Source organism: Alnus glutinosa, chromosome 12 (assembly GCF_958979055.1).
Source record: "Alnus glutinosa chromosome 12, dhAlnGlut1.1, whole genome shotgun sequence".
Taxonomy (NCBI): domain Eukaryota; kingdom Viridiplantae; phylum Streptophyta; class Magnoliopsida; order Fagales; family Betulaceae; genus Alnus; species Alnus glutinosa.
The window spans coordinates 23,391,962-23,414,232 of NC_084897.1; the positions used below are offsets into that span (position 1 = coordinate 23,391,962).

At 33.0% G+C, this 22,271-nt stretch overlaps 1 protein-coding gene across 1 annotated transcript; it reads right to left on the reverse strand.

The window, feature by feature from the left end:
• Positions 1 to 4,367: 4,367 nt before the first annotated feature.
• On the reverse strand, positions 4,368 to 5,700 carry LOC133852347 (homeobox-leucine zipper protein HAT22). The gene is made up of 3 exons (XM_062289090.1): positions 5,123 to 5,700; positions 4,954 to 5,033; positions 4,368 to 4,866 (listed from the first exon to the last, which is right to left on the reverse strand). Exons 1-3 carry the CDS (start codon positions 5,558 to 5,560, stop codon positions 4,587 to 4,589), a joined length of 798 nt encoding a protein of 265 aa, XP_062145074.1. The 5' UTR covers positions 5,561 to 5,700; the 3' UTR covers positions 4,368 to 4,586.
• Between the last annotated feature and the right edge of the window lie 16,571 nt (positions 5,701 to 22,271).

Below are 22,271 nucleotides of genomic sequence, written 5' to 3' on the forward strand. Positions count from 1 at the left end.
ACATGGCCTAGTTCGACATTCTTCCCATTATGATAGTCAATACAGAATCAAGACTTGTAATCTATGATGTGTGTACTTCCCATGTTCTTTTCTAGTTTTTCAAGTATGAATCATAAACTAAAGCTCTACTGCTCTAGCACTATAATCCCTGATGATCTGAATTGGGAAGAAATATCGGTCAAAAAATAGAGAAAAGTTGAATTTAAATGGAATAATGATAGTAAATAAAAAAATCTGTAAAAAATATTATTTAAATAGAATAGTGATAGTGAATAGTTAAAATAATAAGGCTGCTAGGATTACTTTAAAAAAGTGACTCACCAAAATAGATAATAGTAGTTTTTAACTATTTTGGATAATAAAATTTGATGAGACTACAAAGAATGCTTTTATGGTTAGGTTTTAATCAAATTATTAATAATTTGTATGGCCCAGAGTCAGTCACATTAAGATTAGGTTAGGATTTACTCAATGACAATGTAAATAAACTATTGTACTCTAATGAAGACAGATTTGATAAATAATTAAACAAATTTTGCTTAAAGTGTGATTCCACTTCTCTCTTCTTCCTGTTCGATGGTGAGACTCCGCCAAATCCTTCCTTTTTGGATTGTGCAACTCAATCTTTCCCTCCCCCTTCTCTTATTCTTCTAAATTCCTTTTGTCTTGCATCAAAAAGACATGCAAAACATGTTTTCAGATTCAAGTTAAAATGAATATATAGCTAGTCCTAAAATATCGACTATACCTCGTATAACTTTGCTGACATATATGAATTCATTGTATTTTATTAGGGTAGACGGATAAAGACTGTATACATATATATTTTACCAAAAAAAAAAGGAAAAAAAAAAAGAAGAAGAAGAAGAAGAAGAAGAAGAAGAAGAAAGATAGACTAATTCTTCATTTCTTATGTCCTTAAGGAAGGCAACAAATCACGTAAGTGCTTGCGACATCTTTGCATTCCTGTGATTTAGATTTTTGCTTAATTTTGATCTCAAAATATCAATAAAAAGCCAAATTGAGCTTTGAGTCGTTGTTTTTGACTTTTTGTGCAATATTGCTCGATCTACGTGTATATTGTCTGGAAATAAACCATGTCATGCTGGCTTTGTTTCGCTTTACCTTAAAGTATTTGAGCCCCTTTGGTAGTACACTCGTAGGTCGGCTTCCCCGTTCGGAAATAGCCCAATTTTTATTCGTTTTATCCATAAATGAAGCCGAACTTTAATCGAAGGAGACTAGTTAAAGCTCAGTAATTTTATTTATACGTTAAGTATTTATCAAATATTTATAAAAAAAAAATTGATATGGCTTTTAAAATCATCATTTAATTAATTATATATTTAATAGTGATTTTAAAAGTCATGTCATTTTTTTATGGACACTTAATGTGCTAATAGAATTACTCATTAAAGCTATGAAAAACTTTATTTTGTCATAAAAAAACTCTCAATTTAACATGTTAAACTTTTAATTTTTTATAATCTCACCCCTCCTATTAAGGTTTGTAGTTAAATCAAACGGTTAAAAGGGTAAAATGACCATAATATATGTACCCATGAAAGTTTTATAAAATTACAAAATTATCTTTAAGTTTTAATTAATTTTTTTAAAAAAAGTATTTTGAAAATTTATCACATCTCCATTAGGATTTAATAGAAACTCCTAACAAATTTGTGAGAATGTAAATTTTTTAAAGTTCGATACACTAAAATTTGAGTTATTGTACTTTAGGAAAGAGATATCAAAATTGATGAAAGTTTAGGGGGAGCTAAGTAAAGTTTCCCCTTACAATTATTAAGTTAAGGACGGTGATTGAGTGCAATTGTTAATTTGAATTGTTTATTTTAAATGAATAACTTAAAAAACAATAATACATGCATAGAAAAAGGGGATAAAGATGTCTTACATCGCACGCAAACTATGGTGGTCGTTGAAGGTGATCAAACCATTCCTGTGATCAAAGTGAGTGGTTCAGCCACTCCCAATAACCAATTGAGAGTGGTCGATCTACCATTTCAATCACATGGAAGATTTTACCACCTTTAATAGTCAGATTGGTGTGATCGAACTTTTCTGTTCAGCAACCTGTAACAACAAAGTTTGGATGTATTCGAACAACTTGGAGATCAAAATGAGTAATTAATCTGCCCCTTTAAAGGTCGAATAAAAGTGGCCGAATAACCCTAATGATTAAGAAGATGGTTGAACCACCCATGATAGTCACCTTGCTAGCTTTCCCACCACCTATGTGGTCCAAGGCACCTTTTCTTTGGATCTCTGTCTGTGGAACTTAAAACGGCCACAAAAGAGTTATTGGCACGGTTGGACCTCTATAATACCCAACAGATCTCAATCCTATAGATCTATTAATAAGTCCTATATATACACAGGTTTGACATTTTTCCATTAAATCATCTTAAAAGCACGCCACGCTCGAGTACATTTCTCTTCTCTAGCCATTATACTTTTTATTGCATACAAAGCGGGCTACAACCTATATATCTATGAGACTATGATGCCCTATAATTAGTAATACAAGTGTCGACATTTGTATTGGATGCCCAAAACGTCCATAAACTCAACGGCTGTCAATGGACCATGGTCTTATTATGCATGTGGCCTAAAAAATTAAACCAGCTCGGTTGCTTTCAACCGTGACAGACATAAACAATATATTAAACTAAATGATGCATAATGAATTGGAATTAATCATATCCAAATGGGTATGAAACTCGACAGGCCGACAAAGTGGCCAACGTAAGACATGTGTCTTTTGTGTTCTCTTTTTTTTTTATTTAAAATAATAATAAAAAAAACATAATTACGTGTGCGCCCACGTAAAGCAAATCTATAGTCATGAAAAGAGAAGATTAAAAAAAAAACAATCAAATCTTTTTTTTTTCTTTTTTCCTTTTTTTTCTAAAGCAACTTTGATACTTCTTCTACACGGTCTTTAAAGAAAAGGTTGGCCCTGTGTGACCCAAGACAAGAAACGTTTTCTCTTTTATTAGCTGATAAAGGAGGGGAAAAGAAATGGAAAACTATACATAGCTTTCGCACTTTCTAGGGTTCAAAAAATAAATAATTATTCTAGATTGGAATTCAAAGGGGTTGAAGAGTTCATATCAGGATGATGGCGATGGAAAAATGATGATGAAAGTGATGATGAGCGAGGGTTTTCCAGGAAAGTGCCCTCTTTTCCAGGAAAGTCCCTCTCATTATTTCTTGGTCCACACCAGTATGAGTAATGTGTGGACTATTATAGAGGTTTTCTCATCATTCATGCATAGCCCGCACTAATCATGATGGCGTGCCTCCAACGAATACATGCCACTTTCCATGCCCCGTTCATCTGGACCGTTCGTTTGCCCTGTTTTCATTTCTGCCATTATTACGGGGATGGAATATCTAGCTTTTGTAGGATGGATATTAGGAATTTTAATCAAAAGCGAGGGTGGGACTTGGGGCCCACAAAATAGCATGGTCTGACTTTCATGAAAAATCCCCATAATATTAAATAAAAAAGGAAGCTAAAGGAAGGGCCATTGGGACATCACGTGGGGGTGTGCCCCACCAGTCCCCTCAAAGGGAGAGCATCTCACGAGACCCACATAACACAATTCTCATTAATCTAATTTTATCCTCCTCCTCCTCCAAATGAATCAAATCATCCCTCCATTCCTTTCTTTCTCTACACGCCTCTTGACCACTCATTTCTTAGACCATGACTCTCTCTCTCTCTCTCTCTACACGTGAGCTAACCTCCCTCCCCACGCCTATAATTAACCTGCCCCTTAACTTAATCATAACCTTAACCTACGACTGATTTATCACATTATCATTTCTTTCATTTCATGACAAATAAAAATGCATGGAAGTGGTGTGACTATTAATTGGCAATACCCATAAAAGAAAGCCTAATTTAATAGATTCTGGGCATGATGAGTTAAGACTTTTCAAAGAATATTTAATAGATTTGGGACCGGATCATAAATTTAGGTGAAATATTGATTACTTAAACGTTAAGAAAAGAAATTAGATTGCTCCATGTGCAAATTAAACATTCATGCAAAACTAAAATCCTTCATTTTAATCATTCTTATCTCGTTGATTTCAAGATTATTTTGATCCTGGTGATAAGCTTTAATTTACGAGGTTTACATGCAAAATGATCCTTTTTTGAGTCCCGGAAAGCAGAATAAGGATATCCCAATTCCCAAACTAGAGTTGAATAACGCAGGAAGTTGCACTCCATGTCCACTATATATCCATCGTATGTATACAACAATCAAACCGACCAAAAACGTCAAGGGAATTGAATTGAAAAGAAGCGTTTGAACTTTCAAACAGAAGAAAAAATCAGAAATAAATAATAGCTATCCCTTCATAGACGTAAAGTTTAACGATTTACAAGCATATATATATATATATATGAAGTAAAAAAAAGAAAGGTAATTGATGATGATCAGTAATATTACTATTTTCTACAGCTTAATTACACTAATCTTTAATTCACTGCAAGCCCTTGACCAAAAAAATATAGGGGTTACGGAGATCTATCTTTCCCTAATCCTAACACCCTAACAAGCTGCGGAAGGATTGGTGAAGGGGTTGTAGAAGTGAGGCTTGGGAGCCATCGAAAAGGGGCTCTTGGAAGCGTTCTCGCCGACACCGCCAATCCTTTCGCATGATGGGCACATCGTGAGGGTGGCCGCCGGCATATGCATGTACAAAGGTTGGGCTAATTTCAGCGCCTTCAGTTCCTGAAGCTCTTTCTGTAGCCGCCTATTTTCATCTGTCAGTGTTTCGCAACACTTCTTCAGGAACTCACAGTCCACCTCCGTTTGCTTAAGCTTTGTCCTGCAAACAACAATATCTCATTAATTTATTACTCATACATGCATATTTGGAACATAAATTGAACATATATGATATTTATATATATACCTGGCCCTTCTGTTCTGGAACCAAACTTCAACCTGTCGAGGCCGTAGATTTAGCTGCCTTGCCAGAGCTTGCTTTTGCTTCTGTTAAGCCAAAAACAATTTCAGTTAGAACACATATCAAACAGTAAGCCACAAAAAAACAGAAGAAAAAGCTGGGAGAGATGAATTACAGGGTTGAGAGTGCTATGTTGTTTGAAGCTTTCCTCCAAAAGAGCAGACTGTTCCTTGGTGAGCCGAAGCTTCTTTCTTGCATTAGGACCATCTTCATCTTCATCGCTGACTCTCGAAGAGACTCTCTCTACCTCAACCTCCTCGCTGCTAAGGTCTCTCTCCCTCTTGATCCGACCACTAGAGAAGGATGAAACAGCGCTGTGAGGCGAAGCTTGTCGGTACAAGTCAACCGATTCGTCACAGCCTTTGTTCACATCGATCTTTTTGGGGAAGATTTGTTGGTAACTCTCACCGGAAAGACCTAACGTTAGAGACGGCTCAAAATTTGAGCACGGTTTCTTTGCTGCCTTGGATGTACTACTTTCTTGTGCTGCTGTTGCTGCTGTAAGACCTAAACCCAGAACAAGGCCCGTGTTACAAACATCATCGAAACCCATTTGGGAGAGGTAAAGATCGAAGACAGACAACCTCTGTTATGTGAAATGGGAAGGAGATAATATGGTTGAAAGTTATGGGAGCAAAAGGGTTATAAGGAGGGGAAAGAGAATGAAGGGGACTCTTTGTGGGGGCGTTTGGGTGGGTGGGTGGGTGGCTATGATTATTAATCAAAGGGGAGAATGAGTATAGAAACGAATCTCGTCACTGCGAAATTATGAAAGTCCCCCTATCTCTCTTACATAGGTTGACCATTTGAACCCCACTACTGTTATCACCACTAGAATGCCAAATAATTAGAAAAGAAGAAAAAAATAAATAAAAAAAAAAAAAACAGAAAAAAGAGTCTCTCTCTCTCATTGGTAGAATCCCTGCAGAGTCTTCCAAATGGCAGTAGGAAACCCATCAAGAGGATGATTCGCCATCCCCTTCGCCACCCATTAGCGTACCATATTTAACTATTACTCCCACTTTCTTTTCCTATGCTTCCTTGAGTATAAAGTTTCACTTTACATGTATCAATTATAAGCCCACTTTTGCCATGTTTTACTTACCTCCAAGCAGCCTTGATGATCTCTCTCTCTCTCTCTCTCTCTCTCTCTCTCTCTCTCTCTCTCCTCCTTTCTTTCTTTTTCTTTTTTTTTTTGGGGGGGGGTGGGGGGGGGGGGGAGAGGTTCCTTTTTTTTATCATGAAAATACATATAACTGCACAAGTTTGTGGCCTCATCGAAAGAATACTTAAGAAATTGCCAAAAAAGAAAAAGAGAGAAGATGAAGTAGCCATGATTGGATATTAATGAGTTCTTTTTTTTGTATAACAGACCACATGAACTGTCTCCCACTCAATGCCTAATCCAATCCAACTAGCTAGAGATATGGGTACCATGTCACCTTGCTTACCAAGATTGCATTCTTATATTAAAGAGGCTGGGGGATCGATGGGTGGGCCGTTTTTTCTTGCTTATTATGAATGCTGAGATTAGACAGAAATATATATTGTGCACTATCTCGAATTGTAAGAAGATTGGTGGGATTTGCTTCCTGTGTGAATTTTCGAAAATTGCAAAGAAAGAAAAAAAAGTCTGATAAAAAAAGGGAAAGTAGGTAGATAACACCATTGGAGTTTCAAAGAGCTATAATGGTGCCAGAATATGATTCATCAACAAGAATTCGGATCTTTGCTTAACTAGAAAGTTGATGTGGAGTGTTTGGGACCTACTTCTCTGTACATGAACAATGGGCACTTTCAATAATGCTTTGTCGGCGATGCTGATGAGAAGTTAGGTCACCCATAAAACATGATAAACTTTAAATAATGGATGGGAAAATAACAGCAATAACACGACCTCCATTGCTTAATATATATATATATAGCTTTAATTGCTAAGCATTTGTAGTTGTAGGAGAAATTATTAAGATGGAAGGAATTATACCTCACACAGCATTGTTGATACCCCAGGGCCAGGCCACTCGTCAATTTGAAAGGTGCTGTGCTGGTTTCCACCGGCGGCAATAATGGCGATATTTATGAGATTTCCCTTTAGCATTCCAATTTTGGGACAAAGGATTCTCCGATCCATTTTATTGCGAAGATTTAAAGTCATTATATATATATTTAGAATTAAGATCCCCTCAAATTCTTTGTCCGAATTTGATAGAATTCGGGCAGGTAGTTGTGAGTGAGCATTTATGAGACCCACTTGACCAAATAAAAGTTGGGCTGCCCAACTGCTTATCCGGTCAAGTGAATCTCATAAATGTTTACTCACAACAACCTGCCCGAATTGTATCAAATTCGAGTAAAGAATTTGAGGGGATCCTGATCCAGTAACATGTGTCATTTAAGCATGTTTCTTTTTTTATTAATGCTATTAAAAAAAAAAAAAGTGACAATCACATGATATTAAAACAATAAAAGAGCCATTTTGATAATGATGGGTTGTAAAACTTAAATTTTACAGCCTCCAATAAGATATTGACACATCATTTAAACACACACTAAACATTAGATATGAAAACACCAATATCACTTTTTGAGTTTTATTCCTTGCAAAGACCCCACTACCCCCATTGGATCTGTCTAAGAAAATCGAGGAAAGATAAAATCAAGAGGAAAAGACAATCACCCAGCCGTCGGAATCCACGACGAAAGCCACTGCCGAAATCTGCCCAAGACCATCACCCAAAGCCGTTCCATTGATCCATAATTCACTTCAACATACTTGATTTTGTATTCAATGAACTCCGATGCCTCCTCTTTGATGTTCTCAAATGGGAATTTATTAATAATAGTATCTATGGCTTTCTCGTTGATGAGTAAGTAAAAGAGTGTTTATTGGACTTTCAGCCTTTTCTCAATCTCGACCTCGAAAGTCTCAAATTATAGGGCCGCTTCATAATGATTTTTACCCAGCTCCGCACCTTCATTTAAATAGTTTGGTCAGAGCACAAGTATCCTCCCTCCTCCATTTATGGGGGAATTAGATAGCCACATGAGAATTCCAGTTGATGGATTCGCTGATACAAGGACATACTCCCTTGTCATTTCCTTGAGGGTTCGCCCCCTCAATCTATCTAAGGCCGCGTCTTCATGCCGTTGGACTTCTTTGGTGCCCAACAACCTCACGCGTTCTACCCAATACTCCCGTAGCCACAACTCTAAAGAATAGTCGGGCTTCGGCTTAGGCTTAGGCGAAGGCGAAGGGCTCGGGATCCTGTTGAGATTCATAAGAGACTCTTGAAATGAGAGGTCTACTGTCTAGAAATCGTCATTCTTTAATTTGTTTTAAAGGATTAGATGTTTTCATATTTATCGTATTTTTTTTTAATGACTTGTCCACTTATAATTAATTGCTGTAAAATGAAGGATTTACAGCTCATCTTTATATAAGGTATTCTCATAAACACATGTAAATCTTAAATATGGTTTTCATGAAATTTTCTACAATACGTAAAAAAATTTATGTCCCGGTATATATAATGCCATATTATTTAGATATTTTAAAAGACATGCTAACATTAATTAACATCATGTACAATTAGATCCACAAACTTTAACTATTGGCCATGAAATGGAAAGATCCTATTCCCCCATTTTGAAATAAGATCATAATAAGAGTAAGAGACATGATACACATATATTTTTTGTATATCTCATATACATCTTATTTTTAAATTACCTATTAAGAAATGATTCTTGCACATCTCTTGTACACCTCTTGACATCTCAATACAATCAAGTTTCAATCCATTTTTGAATTTGAAGTAATTCTACATGTACATTAAGTGCCCATCAAAAAACGATGAAACTTTTAAAATCACCATTTGATCAATCTCACGCTCAATGGTGATGTAACATTGTGACATGGACTGACACGATAGTTTGTAAAAAATTATAAGAAAAATTGTAATATCTCAAAAAAAAAAAAAATTAGTTAAATATTCTTAGAAAACTAAAAGAGACATTAATCATGCAATGTCTTTAGAAAGGAAAAAAAAAGAAACAAAAAGTTGTATAATTTCTGAAATTATAATTCTCAGTGTAGTTATTTAAAAAAATTACAACGTTCTTAATACTATTCTAATTTATATAATTAGCATCCTTTTCTTGCACTCAAATAAATGGGGTTCCTAGCTTTTTTCTACAATTTTCTTTTTTTGAATTTTTTTTTTCTACATTATTGAAGATTAAGTTAAATCAGTAAGATGGTAGTGTGAGCTTAAACTCCTTCCTAATAAGTAAGGCTCAACACATAAAATATTTAATTGAAATTAGAGGTAAATCATAATTTATCTCAAAAACTTAAAGTTAATAGAAAATAATAAATTTAATAATTTAATCAGAACTATAACTACATGAACAAAGGTTTCTTTTATTAAAATTTTTGTTTCCTATATTTTAATTTTATCTTCTCAAAACAAAAATATTAACAAACAACTTAAACATAAACACTCATAAAAACAGTTTTTACTTCTATGTTACATCAAAATACTTTTTTAAACCAAAATAAAATAATCCTAAAACTCATTAAAAAGAAACATACAAGTAAATAATATATTATCCAATGCTATTTTTAATATTTTCAAGAATCAAGATTTTGAAAAAGAAAAGAAAATGTCAAGCATTTGGTGTATACCATTCAATATAAAATGTTACATAGAAGCTCAAATACATGTGTTAGTTGAAGTCGATCTTTAAGGCTGCTTAATAAGATAAATTATTGATTTTTTTTTTTAAAAAAATAATATTATTCTTCACAACTATATTTATCATGGTCTTCTCATACCGGATCGATGATGTAACACATTTTAAATTACTTCACATCAACCTAAATAAAATATGTGATACAAATAAATATAAAGTGTAGCAAAAACATACCGAATTGGTGATGTTGCATTTGATATTTATGATTTTCAGGAAAGAATGCTTTTATTTATTTTTTTTATTTATTTTTATGACATGGACAAAAAGGACAGAGGATAAGACGCTATACATATTTCTAGCCTCTAGGGATGAAGTTCTGTAATCTTTAACAACATAGAAAAAAATGAGCTCCATTTGTTTGAGTGCGGAAAAAGTCTCTTTAATAATTAACAATTTATATAATTAGGCCGAGGATTCTAATTTCGGAAACTATATATGCCATTTTTTTCTTTCCGAGAATCATTGCAATAATAATATATTAATTTTCCAATTAATACCCAATCACATCAAAAGGTGTTGCATTTCTCGTTTAATTATGATTCTTTCTTTAAAAGAATTTCAAGAAGATTATTTTATGTATAATTAATAAGGTCCCTGATCACTGCTTTGCCAGGAAGTTATTTTGTGTTTATTAATACTATTATTAGATAGGCATTGACTTTGACACAGTCGAGAATATATAAGAAAATACTAGTGTACGTGTATATCATCACCAAACTTTCAGTTTAAGGGATGATTGGATTAGGGGCATAATCACGGGAATTCCATTAAACAAATCCTTCTTTTTAAGATAAACAATTAAGTAAACTCCAAATCTCATCCACAACCACACAGAAGAGTGACATAAAACCAACTAAGTTAGTGGTGGTTCTCATGTCATCCGATCGATCCCCTGGCCCCCAGCCTTATCTCCCTCAATTTCCTGTACACAAAAAAATTGGCAGATATATATAGGTGTCGGTCTCGGATGGGTGACACGTGGATGGGTAAGAGTGATAGACATGCGGCCCCCACCAATGATTTGGCATGATGGGCATTCGATTCCGTGGGGATCTGATGATTGTGGAGCGTAGAAGTTGGCAATGATGGAGGAGGAGAATATGGGATAAGGTTTTGTGATGTTTCTTTCTTCCAGCCGACCACGTTGCTTTATTTGTGTGTTTAGTTAAAAAAAAAAAAAAAAAAAACTAATATTATTTAGATTTTAGAGGCTGCTTTTGCTTTTTTATTTTTATTTTTTTAATTTATTATGCGTCGGATTTTTCTTTAGTCCCCCTCTATACCAACCGTCATAATCAAGGAAACCAATTAAGCCTTATTATAACCTCTTTTATGTCTACATTCTTCACAGCACTGTCATAATATCCCATGCTCCGATCCTCTAACATGGGTTGATTTATACCACCCATCATACCTACGTACCTTAATTAGCTCCACATGCATCATGCCATTTCCACATAATGTGATTCGCCTGATTGGAGGCTCAGAAGACTCATATTTACTTTACTTGTTATATATATCATCCTTATTTTGTGTATTTTGAGAGCTATAAAAAAATAATAAATTTAATTATCTGATTTAATATTTTAACAATTTTTGAGTTGTTTTAATTGAAATAGGGAATAATTAAACTATAGAGTCAATGTTCGAGTCAAGATTTTGACTCTGATACCGTATTAAATTATCACTTATTTTAAAAATTAAAGTCAGTAAAATTATTATTTTTATTGTTATTTAAATTAATATTCTAACGTCGGTCATCTATGCCCACTGAGCTGAGCTCGAAATGAAATTATTCCTTGCTCCATTAGTAAGTCATTGATTCCAATAATTATTTTGATTTGTGCTTGTAAATGTCAAAAGGTTTAAAGCTGCATACTAGCCGGTAAATAAATTAAGTGTGTTTGTTTCGAATATTATTCTGAATAATATTCTACTTTTTTTAAAAATAAATTATATTTTATTCAACCTTTTCAAATTTTATTTTACAAAGTCAAATCTTATAATTTGCACAGTGAATTCAAATAATATTTGGATTCAACACTCAAACGAACTAAGTACTTAAACTTTAGGGTTTCATTCTCTCTCTCTCTCTCTCTCTCTCTCTCTCTCTCTCTCTCTCTCTCTCTTATAATTTATGTGGCGGATAAAAAATCAAGGGTAATGCTAAAGACCATTTTTTATCTTCCCAAATTGATGTGGCTCTTAGAATCATCATTGGATTTTGGATGGATCACTTAAAATCATCATTGAATCTGTGATAGATCACTATTAGATTTTGAACTAATTATGACTTTAAAAGCCACATCAACTTTGGAAGAATAAAAAGATGGTCTATAGCATATATTACTCGAAACATATCTGACAGGAGGAGGGAGTAGATTTGCTCCCTCTTCCTCTTCATTTCTCTTTCTATTCCCCGCTCCAACCCTCCCCCTCCCATGCATTTTGGTTTTTTCTTTTGTTTGTAGGTGTTCTCCAACCATATCAAAAATTTTGGCATCTCCGCTATGCATCTGTCAATCTACCTCTATGATGTGCCATTCATCTCCTCCATGGCCGCTGCTGCTATTTGCTGGCTGTGTTTTTGCTTTGAATAAAAGTTTTCTTCTTTTTAAATTTGCCCTTATGGACGATCTATGAAATAAAGGTTAATCTGATGTGAGGGGTTATCTCTCATGGCCTAAATAGTTCAGTGTGAGGGGTTATCTCTCATGGCTGGTTTAAATAAATTTTTCTAGGATATTTGGTTACCATTGTTTTATATCTAGTTTGTTCGGAGTAGATTTGATCGTTAACTATTTTTGTACATGGGTTAGCGGCCTATATGTAACCTCATAGCATGTGACTATAATTTTGTAGAACTTTATGCTTTGCGATAGAAGAGTATTATACTCGTAATGTTTGATTAGTGAAATACTTAGATATTTTGTTTTAAAAAAAAAAAAACATTTACCAAGGACATTCTAGTCTTTTTTCATCGATTGAGGTAATATATTGTGATATTAATTTTGTCCCTAATATGTCTATTCATGTAGATTTAATAGAGAGTATCCAATAGGAGCCCCATTTTTTATCCAAGTTCAAACATTTCATAGAGAGTATCCACCACGAAATGGGGCACTTTCGGTCGGTGGTTTTCCAAGCAATTCCACGTGCATGCAACTCAGCTGCTTATACTTTAGCAAATGATGCTCCTCAGAATTTTATTGACTTATGTTGGCTCGAAGAAACTCTACGGAGTGTTAGTAACATTGTTATTAGGGAACAACCTTGTCCATAGATCCTATTGTGTTTTATAAGATCAATTTTGATGTATTTTTCAATGATGCAATATATGATGATTTTCTTCTGTCAAAAAAAAAAAAAATTGATTTAAATATGAAAAGAACACTTTATCCCTTTTAAACTTACAAACCCATATCAATAAGCCTTTAGCCTCAAATTAATGTTCTAGCGCTAATAACTTCTTGTAGAATGGGATTGCTTGACAATAATGATAGCAAGATCTAGAAAACCCTTAATTTCACAAGAAATGCAGTCTAGAAGAAATTTGAACTTCGGGCCTTATAACCCTTGTTAGGAGCGTAAAGTGTACTATATGGGTGAATAATATTCTTATTCCACATCCGCATTTTGTGGAGGCGAATTTTAGTAACGATCCCCTCTGCCCATCTAGGGCAGGCGGAATTTACTCAAAACCACACATGCACGGACGGGCAATCGTAACTTCCACTGCCCACAACCCTTGCGGACAATCGGATAGCAAATGCGAAACAGTTTTTAACCCCCTACCAAAACGCTCCTATTAACCTCCGCTATACCTCATGATTATTTTTTGAATTTTTTAGCCAACAGTAAGACACACAAAAACATAAAATTTGAAAGGGGCAAGGCTGTCTTTGTGTCTGGGATGTGTACGCCCTCGTTCTCCCGAAGAGCTTAATTATAACACCTAAAGAAAAAGGCGAAATACAAATGGCCCCTACTTGAAAGAACAATCCATAAAGTTAATTTGCCGAGAGATTTGAATTTAGAGAAGACAGAATCATTAGGGAATGGATAACATGATCCTAGTCAGAGTAAAACACACAATCTGGCCTGATTTTTCATTGAGAGGATAGCATCAACAAACGCACCGACTTTTGTATAAAGCAAAAGGCTTTATTATAAGCTTGCCCCACTTGAACTCTCTTTTCCAAGACTCGTTAAAGGAAGCTTTTTCATACACAACCATCATGCTTGCGTTTAAAAGTCGAGAAAGCAGAGACCCATGTCATCCCCCACTATGGTGACTGCCCTCCCAACACAGTGAGCAAGAGAGAGAGAGGGAGACACTTGGGTGGGGTTGTGACATGCCCTCAAATTGACCCGGTAGTTGGGGGGTTAGCAGCAAACACAGTCAAGGCTTTGCCGGCTAAAATGTGGCACAAAGTAATGGCAGCAGGGGCCCATGCACAGCATCAGATATAAAAATAGGCCGGGTTCCTGTTTTAATGGAGTACATATAGGCCCTTTGCCAACCGGCCTTTCCTTCATATTTGCGGTGATTTATTTTATTTTATTTTTGGAGCGGTTGTAAGAAATGATTAATGTGATATAAAATTAAAAGAATTTGTATGAAAAAGTAAAAAAAAAAAAAAAAAAATGTGTTGTAGAGAGTTTTTTTATTTGAATCGTATTAAAAAAAAAAAAAAAAAAATCGTTGATGTGATATAAAAAATAAAAAAAAATTAAAATATTTTGAAGTTGATAGAAAATAAGAGGAGGAGGTTGTCAAATGGGAGACTCATTGGTACATACGTACGTATAGGTTATTGTTGGCAAGAGTAATATCATTTTGCTCGGTCTCACCGTCTCATATGGTGTCTTTTCCGTTATTACTCTATAACTATCTCTTAATCTTTCAATCAGTTCAACTAATTTAAAAAATATATATATTTTTATTATTATTATTATTATTATTATTTTATGTATGCACACCATCTACTATGGATTGCTAGAATCAATTTTGCTGACAACTTTTTCGATTGTCTTATCCGCCTTTGAGAATCTCCTATGTACATAGTCATGGACTTGACTTACCATTGTAGATGAAACGTTCCACGAATACGAATACGAATTGAACTTATGCTTCGTGAAAGTTATCATTATTGTATACTTTAGAGCATAGTGGGGTCCGGATATCCGGAATGATATTTGAGCAAAATCTTTATCATTTAATTTGAATGGACACCTCTATGATAAGTCAATACTTGTATGATTTATTTTAATAAAAATATCTGAAAGAAAAGAATTCTGATTTCAATTTTCAATTTTAATTTTAGTTTCATAAAATATAAGGTGTAAACATTTTTTTGACGAAATTTATGGATGGAGTAGTTATTAAGTTTTGTCAATATATATGGGTTTGAAATGATTAAATTTAAGGTATTTTTTTTTTTTAAAAAAAAAATTATAACACAAATACTCTTGTTGCATGCATGTAAAAAAAAAAATTCAAAACCCAAATATATAATTCGTTGTTAAATAAAATTCATACCTAATGATTCCTACTAACAATTAGTTGTTCTTCAAGTTTCTTGATTTACAAATCTAAATGCAACCGTATTGATGATAACACAAATACCTTTTAGATTAGGTTATTCTTTAAATTTCTTTTTTTTTTTTTTTTTAATTTCCTTTCATTTTAGGTTAGGTGAGATCTCACTCACGAGATTTGACTTGAGCAAAAGCTGAAAAGTCACAACAAAGAAGTGGCGATAATAATAGAGAGAATATGTGCCCTAGTATGGGCTAGATTCTTCCCTCTCGCGGGAGATAAGAGATATATGGAAGATGGCTTCCATCACCTCAGCCAGTCAGTTGCCATTAGGAGCTTCTTGGTACTTGCATGATAAAGCGGCTCATACGTACCCACTCTAGAACAAGAGGCATATTGATGACACAATATATATATACCAAGTACGATTTAGAGACTAGAAATTACTTGTGGAGGGATGGAAATGGTAGTAACTTTCCAGCTAAATGATAGCTTTGATCTTTACGAAATCTTTTCCATCTTATGAATGCTATATATGCTACATAATGCAATTCATCCAAGAAAATTCAAGGAAAAAATAGAAGGAAATGTTATTACATTGACTCTTAAAAGATTAATAAATTACATATGATAGTGACACATCATTAGAATGGATGAATAATTTTTTTTTCTTATTTTTTTTTAAAAGTGTAACATTTCTTGTTGTTATATATATATATATATTGATGGCATGCCACGTGCTCTTTATCCAACCTGCATACTTGCCGTGTGTCCGCAAAAGAAGAAAATAATTGCTTCCTCTTCATGTGCATGTCGGGTATTCCTAACTCCATGCATGCATAAGCTTCTTATCCACAAGAACATGCAAGCATGCTTGTAGATAAATCAGGAGGGGCCACAAGGACACTGCGCAATTAGCCATGCAAATAGTCACTATGACAGTAACCTTGGCCTTCGCAGCTTGCTGACATGAACTCAAGGTCGACTGTCAATGACATTTTTTTTTGTCTTCTGTCTCCATACTGAAAATATAGGCACCAATATTTGCTGTCCTTTTAGGTTCAAAATTTGTTAACTGTCAATTCTCATCGATCTACTCTTCGGACCATTTAATAATTATCTTTATCGATCCTCCTGATCTAGCAACAAAGAAAAAACATATGTAAAAAATATATAATTGCTTCTAATTAATTTGTAGTCTTTGGGAGCATTAGGGAGCCAGATGCATTTCTTTTTTGATCTCAAGTCAAGTTATATATGGCTTATAATTTTTTATACGACTTGCAAATAGAAATTAACGAATTAGGATTTAGAAGTCTGACTTGTTTAATTCAATTAGTCGGATTAGGGTTGACCTATATATATAGTCTCATTCTCATACTTTGATACGACTCAAACCCGACACGAAATTTCGGATAAGAGTTGATAGGTCTGATCTGATTAATTAAATAGATCGAGTTAGAATTAACCTATCTAGCCTTATACTAATGTTTCAATATGACTTGAACCCGATACATGAACATGAACATGAACACGAACTATTACTCCTAATTCCAGTTCGCGATATTTGGATTTAGATGAGACCTTTCATTTAAAATAAACAGCCTAGATTAAGCTTCCTTTTCCCCAGTTGAATAGTAAAAGAAAAAAAAATGGGTTTTTTGGTTGTTGAACTACAAAAATGAGTGATTTAACTACTTGGAAATTGTCTCGCCACTTCAAACCACTATTTTAAGGTGGCTGAACCTCCTAAAGAGGTGATTCATATCCGCGTACACCCAAAAAGTTACTTTCAATTATTTTTATTCTAATTTTTTATATTTACTATCTTGATCTGAATACTAAGCACATAATCCAAATCTGAGTTTACTTGATAAATTCTTGATTTTGTAGTAAAATTTTTGTTTGAAGAGGAGTAAAAAATTATTAATGTGATTTAAAGTAAAATAAAAAAATAAAGGTTTGAAATTTATTTTTAAGAAAAAGCAAAAACAAAAAAGTACATTTTTTAATTATTATTTTTTATTTAAATAGTAATAAAAAATAAATAACGTGATATAAAGAGTACTAGAAATACTTTTAGTTAACTTTTATTTAGAAAAATTAGAATAATTTGACAAACGGTGCAAAGTTGTCGGCAGTTGAAACAAAAATAAACCAGTTCCGGTTGTCGGCATTGGCATATCTCATCCCCCACCAACCCCTGGTAAAACAATAGTTCGTTGGGAAGGAAATTCGTATTAACCCAATGTCAATCCCATTTCCAAGGCCGTAATAAATGGCTTGATTCTTGAACACTTGCTACCATGCCCGACCAGCTACTGTTTCCGATATTAATTAGCACTAGTGCAGCTAGTAGTGCTAACTGCTAGGTATTATTTTTATTTTTTTATTTTTATTTTTAACGAAATATCTAGTATTTCACAAAATATCAAATATTTCATGAATGTGTATAAAGTTCTTACATTACAAAACTTAAAACTCTGTAAAATCATAAAAGTTATAGATACAAACAAATTAAATTTGTATAATAAAATGTTATTTATGACTTTCATCCCTTGCTAACATATGTACAAAAATAGTTAAATATATAGTATATTTGCTTTGTTTTGAGCAGACTAGATGACAAAGGTAGCCAAATATCCTATAATTTTTTTTTTTTTTTAACCGGCCGTAAAAGATAACCCCCTATACCAAACTATACAGGTCGTGAGGAATAATCTCTCGCATCAGACTAATCTTTATCCCATAGATCATCTATGGGGGCAGATCTATAGAGAAGAAAACTCTTATCAAAGCAAAAACGCAACCAACAAACAACAATAACGACTATGGAGGAAATGAATGTCACAACACAAAAGTAGATGGACTGAGCATATATAATGAAGATGCCAAATTCACTAAACTTTCCTGCTTTCTATTCCAAGATCATCTAGCAACTTATGATTGCAACATTTTGACAACATATACCCAAGAAGTTTTGAATTTGATAACTGTTATTTATTTATTATAACAGTTAGTTAATTAAATATTTTACGTATTAAATTTCACTAGTTGAGAGAGAGTTGGTGAAATATAATTTTTGAACCAAATTTAATAATGAATATGAATAGTGTGATAATTGTTAATTTACCACTTACGTGGAGAGGCTCAAACTACCTTCTAATTGGTGAGGCCCAGCACGTGGTATATATTTGAAAATAGAGTGAATGACGGAGTCAAAGTTCGTAATTCAGGACTTTTGACTTTGATACCATATTAAATCACCACTTATCCCAAAAACTTAAGCTGAAAAAAAGAAGAAGATAAATTTGATTACTTAATCAATACTTTAACAAACGGAATAAGATCCTCTCCATTTCAAATAAAATAAATACTATCTATTTTATGATTAGAATTTAAAGTTGATGCATCTAATGGTATACATAATTTCGCATTATTTAAATTTTTTTAAAAAACATACTAACATTAACTATATATATTATTAAATACATCAACTTTAAATCTTACTTTTTAATTGAAAATAAATATTATTCATTTCATTTATAACGTCCTCTTTCTGAACAATAATGGTGTGGCTACCACCGCCTCCCTGCCGTTTTCTAACTAACTGCTATAAAGGCGACCATACAGTAGTTGATAATTGACATATTGCATGTGAGAAAATCCATCAATTATAGTAATCTTTCATCATTAGTTTCCGAGAAAATGGAATGATTATTAGTTTAAGTTCTAACTAGCCAACCAATAAAAATGAAGAGCAGCTAGCTAGCTAGCTAGCTAGTCACTAGACCAAATCGCGAAATCGATGCAGTTGATCGATGGAGTATCTCATGAATGATTGTGTTTGAAAATCTTGATCAAGGACAATTCCACTGTTTGTTGAATTAAAAGCCCCTAAACTGTAGGCATGAAGTTGAGCATAATCATCATAATTAACCATCAGATTTTCAATTGATTGGCAAGAAAAAGAATGATTATCAGTCAAACTGAATCATAACGATTTTGTTAGTTGGAAAGTATACCATTGGCTAAAAGTCCTCAACTCCTCCTCTTTATTGTTGACTCTTATACCTGGAATTGGTTAGGGTCTTTAATTAGGTTGTTGAAATTAAAATGAAAAAAAAAAAAAAGCTTGCGTTTTGATTTGTGCATTTAAAAATATGAAATTAGATTGAATTTGAATCTCTAGCCATTAGCGGTTCAATTTGGACAACATTTATGAGATAGTCTACATAGAATTTTTCGAAAAAAGAAGGGTTAAATCCTCATTCTTACTTATTTATTTATTTATTTTTTTTAAATTATCAATTTATATTTTGAACTGTTCATTAATCACGCATTCGATATGACATATTGATCTTATATTAAAAGTTTAGCCAGGTAATTATTATAAATCTCAATCAAATTAGATAGCAGTCTAACCATCTACAGGCTCTTTTCATAGCTCGTCAAATGTTAATAAAACAATCAAATTTTGATTTGTGTCTGTCATATCCTATTTCAATTGATGCGATATGTGACAAGTACAAATCAAAATTTTTGATTGTGGCACTTTCACATGTGTGGCTAGCTGTGAGTGTTTGATAATTTTTATTTTTTTTTTAACAAAAACATCTACAAACAATTTTAAAACATAAAATACCTAAAAAAACATACTTTTACTGTACCTCATCAAAATATATGTTAGAATTTTTATAAAGAAGTGTTATACATCTTAATATATATATATATATATTTTTTTTTCTAATTTTGATTTTCAAATAATGTGTTACAATTTTATATAATCTATCATTTTGATAAATGTGTCATCATCTTATGGGATGATCACACATCGTTTGCGACCACTTTTGTGGATAAAAATTTAGGAAATAGAACATTTTCATATTTGGTTGATATTATAATATTATCAATTTACGTGTTAATTGTATTCATATTTTTTATTCACTCTAAACCCTATAAATATGGATTTTTGTATTATAAACAAACAAATTAATTAGCACAATATAGTCTTTAACGCCGAACCACTTGTAATTTATTGTGTTCTTTTCTCTTTCTTATTTCTGAATTTATTATTACATTTTAGATTTCTTCATAGTATCGAAGCTAGTTCTTTGTACAAAGATGGACATTTTTCCGCTCGATGTTGAACATGTGTTTGGTCAAAGTTGCTCACGTGAGGAGATGTGTTAAAGTGTCTCACATTGCCAAAAAATACATGACCTAGAAACTTTATAAGTCATGGACAACCTCATTTCTCAAAGAATCTTTTGAAAGTGTCAATGGATCCATTGACTTTTTACAATATATTTTTAATAAAAATTAAAAATGCTCTCCAAAAGACAATAACAAACTAGCTAACTAGGGCTAAGATAATGCCTTCAAATTAATGGGATCCACGTTAAGTGTATGTATTTTGTGCTTGCTTTGGGATTAAGAATTCGGGTTTCATTTCCTTGTCCCACACTGTTATATATAGAGAGGCGGCCGGACCGGTTTGGAGCTGGTTCTTTGAATCTCACGACCTTAATTGAAAAAAGGCAATGGTCGGCACGCAAGAGCAGGAGAAGACAAATTCTGTCCGCGTAAGTTTGGTCCCACGTTCAATCTAACACATAGAGATTAGAGGGTTGAAGAAATCTTTAAACTGTCTCGTGATATGGGATTAGATCAAATCCATTTGTTTTCTATTGTTTGCCATTAGCACCTGCTTTATGTTGTTTGTCCCATGCTTACGTATGGGTGATCTAATCTAATCATATTCATAGTTGAAAAGTAAATATTTATAATTAAAAAGTAAATATATAAAATAATAATAATAATAATAATAATAAATTAAATTATTATTTATCCTAAAAGTTTAAGTTCATAAAAAATTATGAATTTAGTCATAAAATTAATATATTAACATTTTTCTTTGCGTGTGAACTCAAAATTAGTACTTTTGCTTTGATATTATTTTAAATCATCAAACCTACTATTTTAATTAAAATGAAATATAGACTATAAAATCCTAATACACGAGAGGATTATTTTTGTGTTGATTTAATTAAAGTTATTATTCTTATAAGTATCAAGCATAATTATCATTATACCTATTATCTCTATCATGTAATATTTAGAATTGGAAGAAATTATTGATTTTACCAAGCAAAAGACCCGTCTTTTCTTTTCTTTTTTTCCATTATTATTATTATTATTATTATTATTATTATTATTATTATTATTATTGTATATTGCATCAAATTCCAACAATTACATATTTTGTTAAGGGTTGTTATTTGTATAGGGTTTAATTTGGTAGCTTTGGTCCAATTAGAGGCTTAGGCCCAAGTAGGGTTTCGGCCTAAGGAGGTTCTCTTGTATATATTAGGAGTAGTGTGGTAATACTTTTGAGGCTGAAAGATGCATGTGTTGAAACATGCCCATAATGCTTTGCATGTTTGTGTTAATCGAGAGTTTGTTTATTAGAATGTGCAAGCAACATTAAATGTATCAGAGTTTTGGGATTCTGAGAGTCTTAAGTGTACGTGTGAGTTGAGATCGAGAGTTTAGGTTTGAATATGGTAAAAGATCTGGTTTTGGTTGTGAGAGTTTATGAGTGTTGTTTTTAAAATCCCTTCATAATTCATTCGTAATTATTAATAAGAGATAACATGTTGCTCTAATGATACAATCTTATATAATTAGGGCTTTCGTTAATTCAAGCTTAATTTAGAACTTGTTGAATTGCTGTTGTGGTTAGCCCATGTGCGCGCAACAGAACTATCTTCCCTTTTCAAGTGGCTAATCTACCAGTCTTGCAACATGGTTAAAACACCTTTTGTATCATTCACAAGCCTTCCTAATCTACTCCAATTTCCATCCTTTGTCTTTACAACATTCACAACCCGCAATGCATCTTCATCTAGCTAGTATGACTTTCTGCTGAATTTCGCTGTATACAATGCAACCAATGCTTCCACTG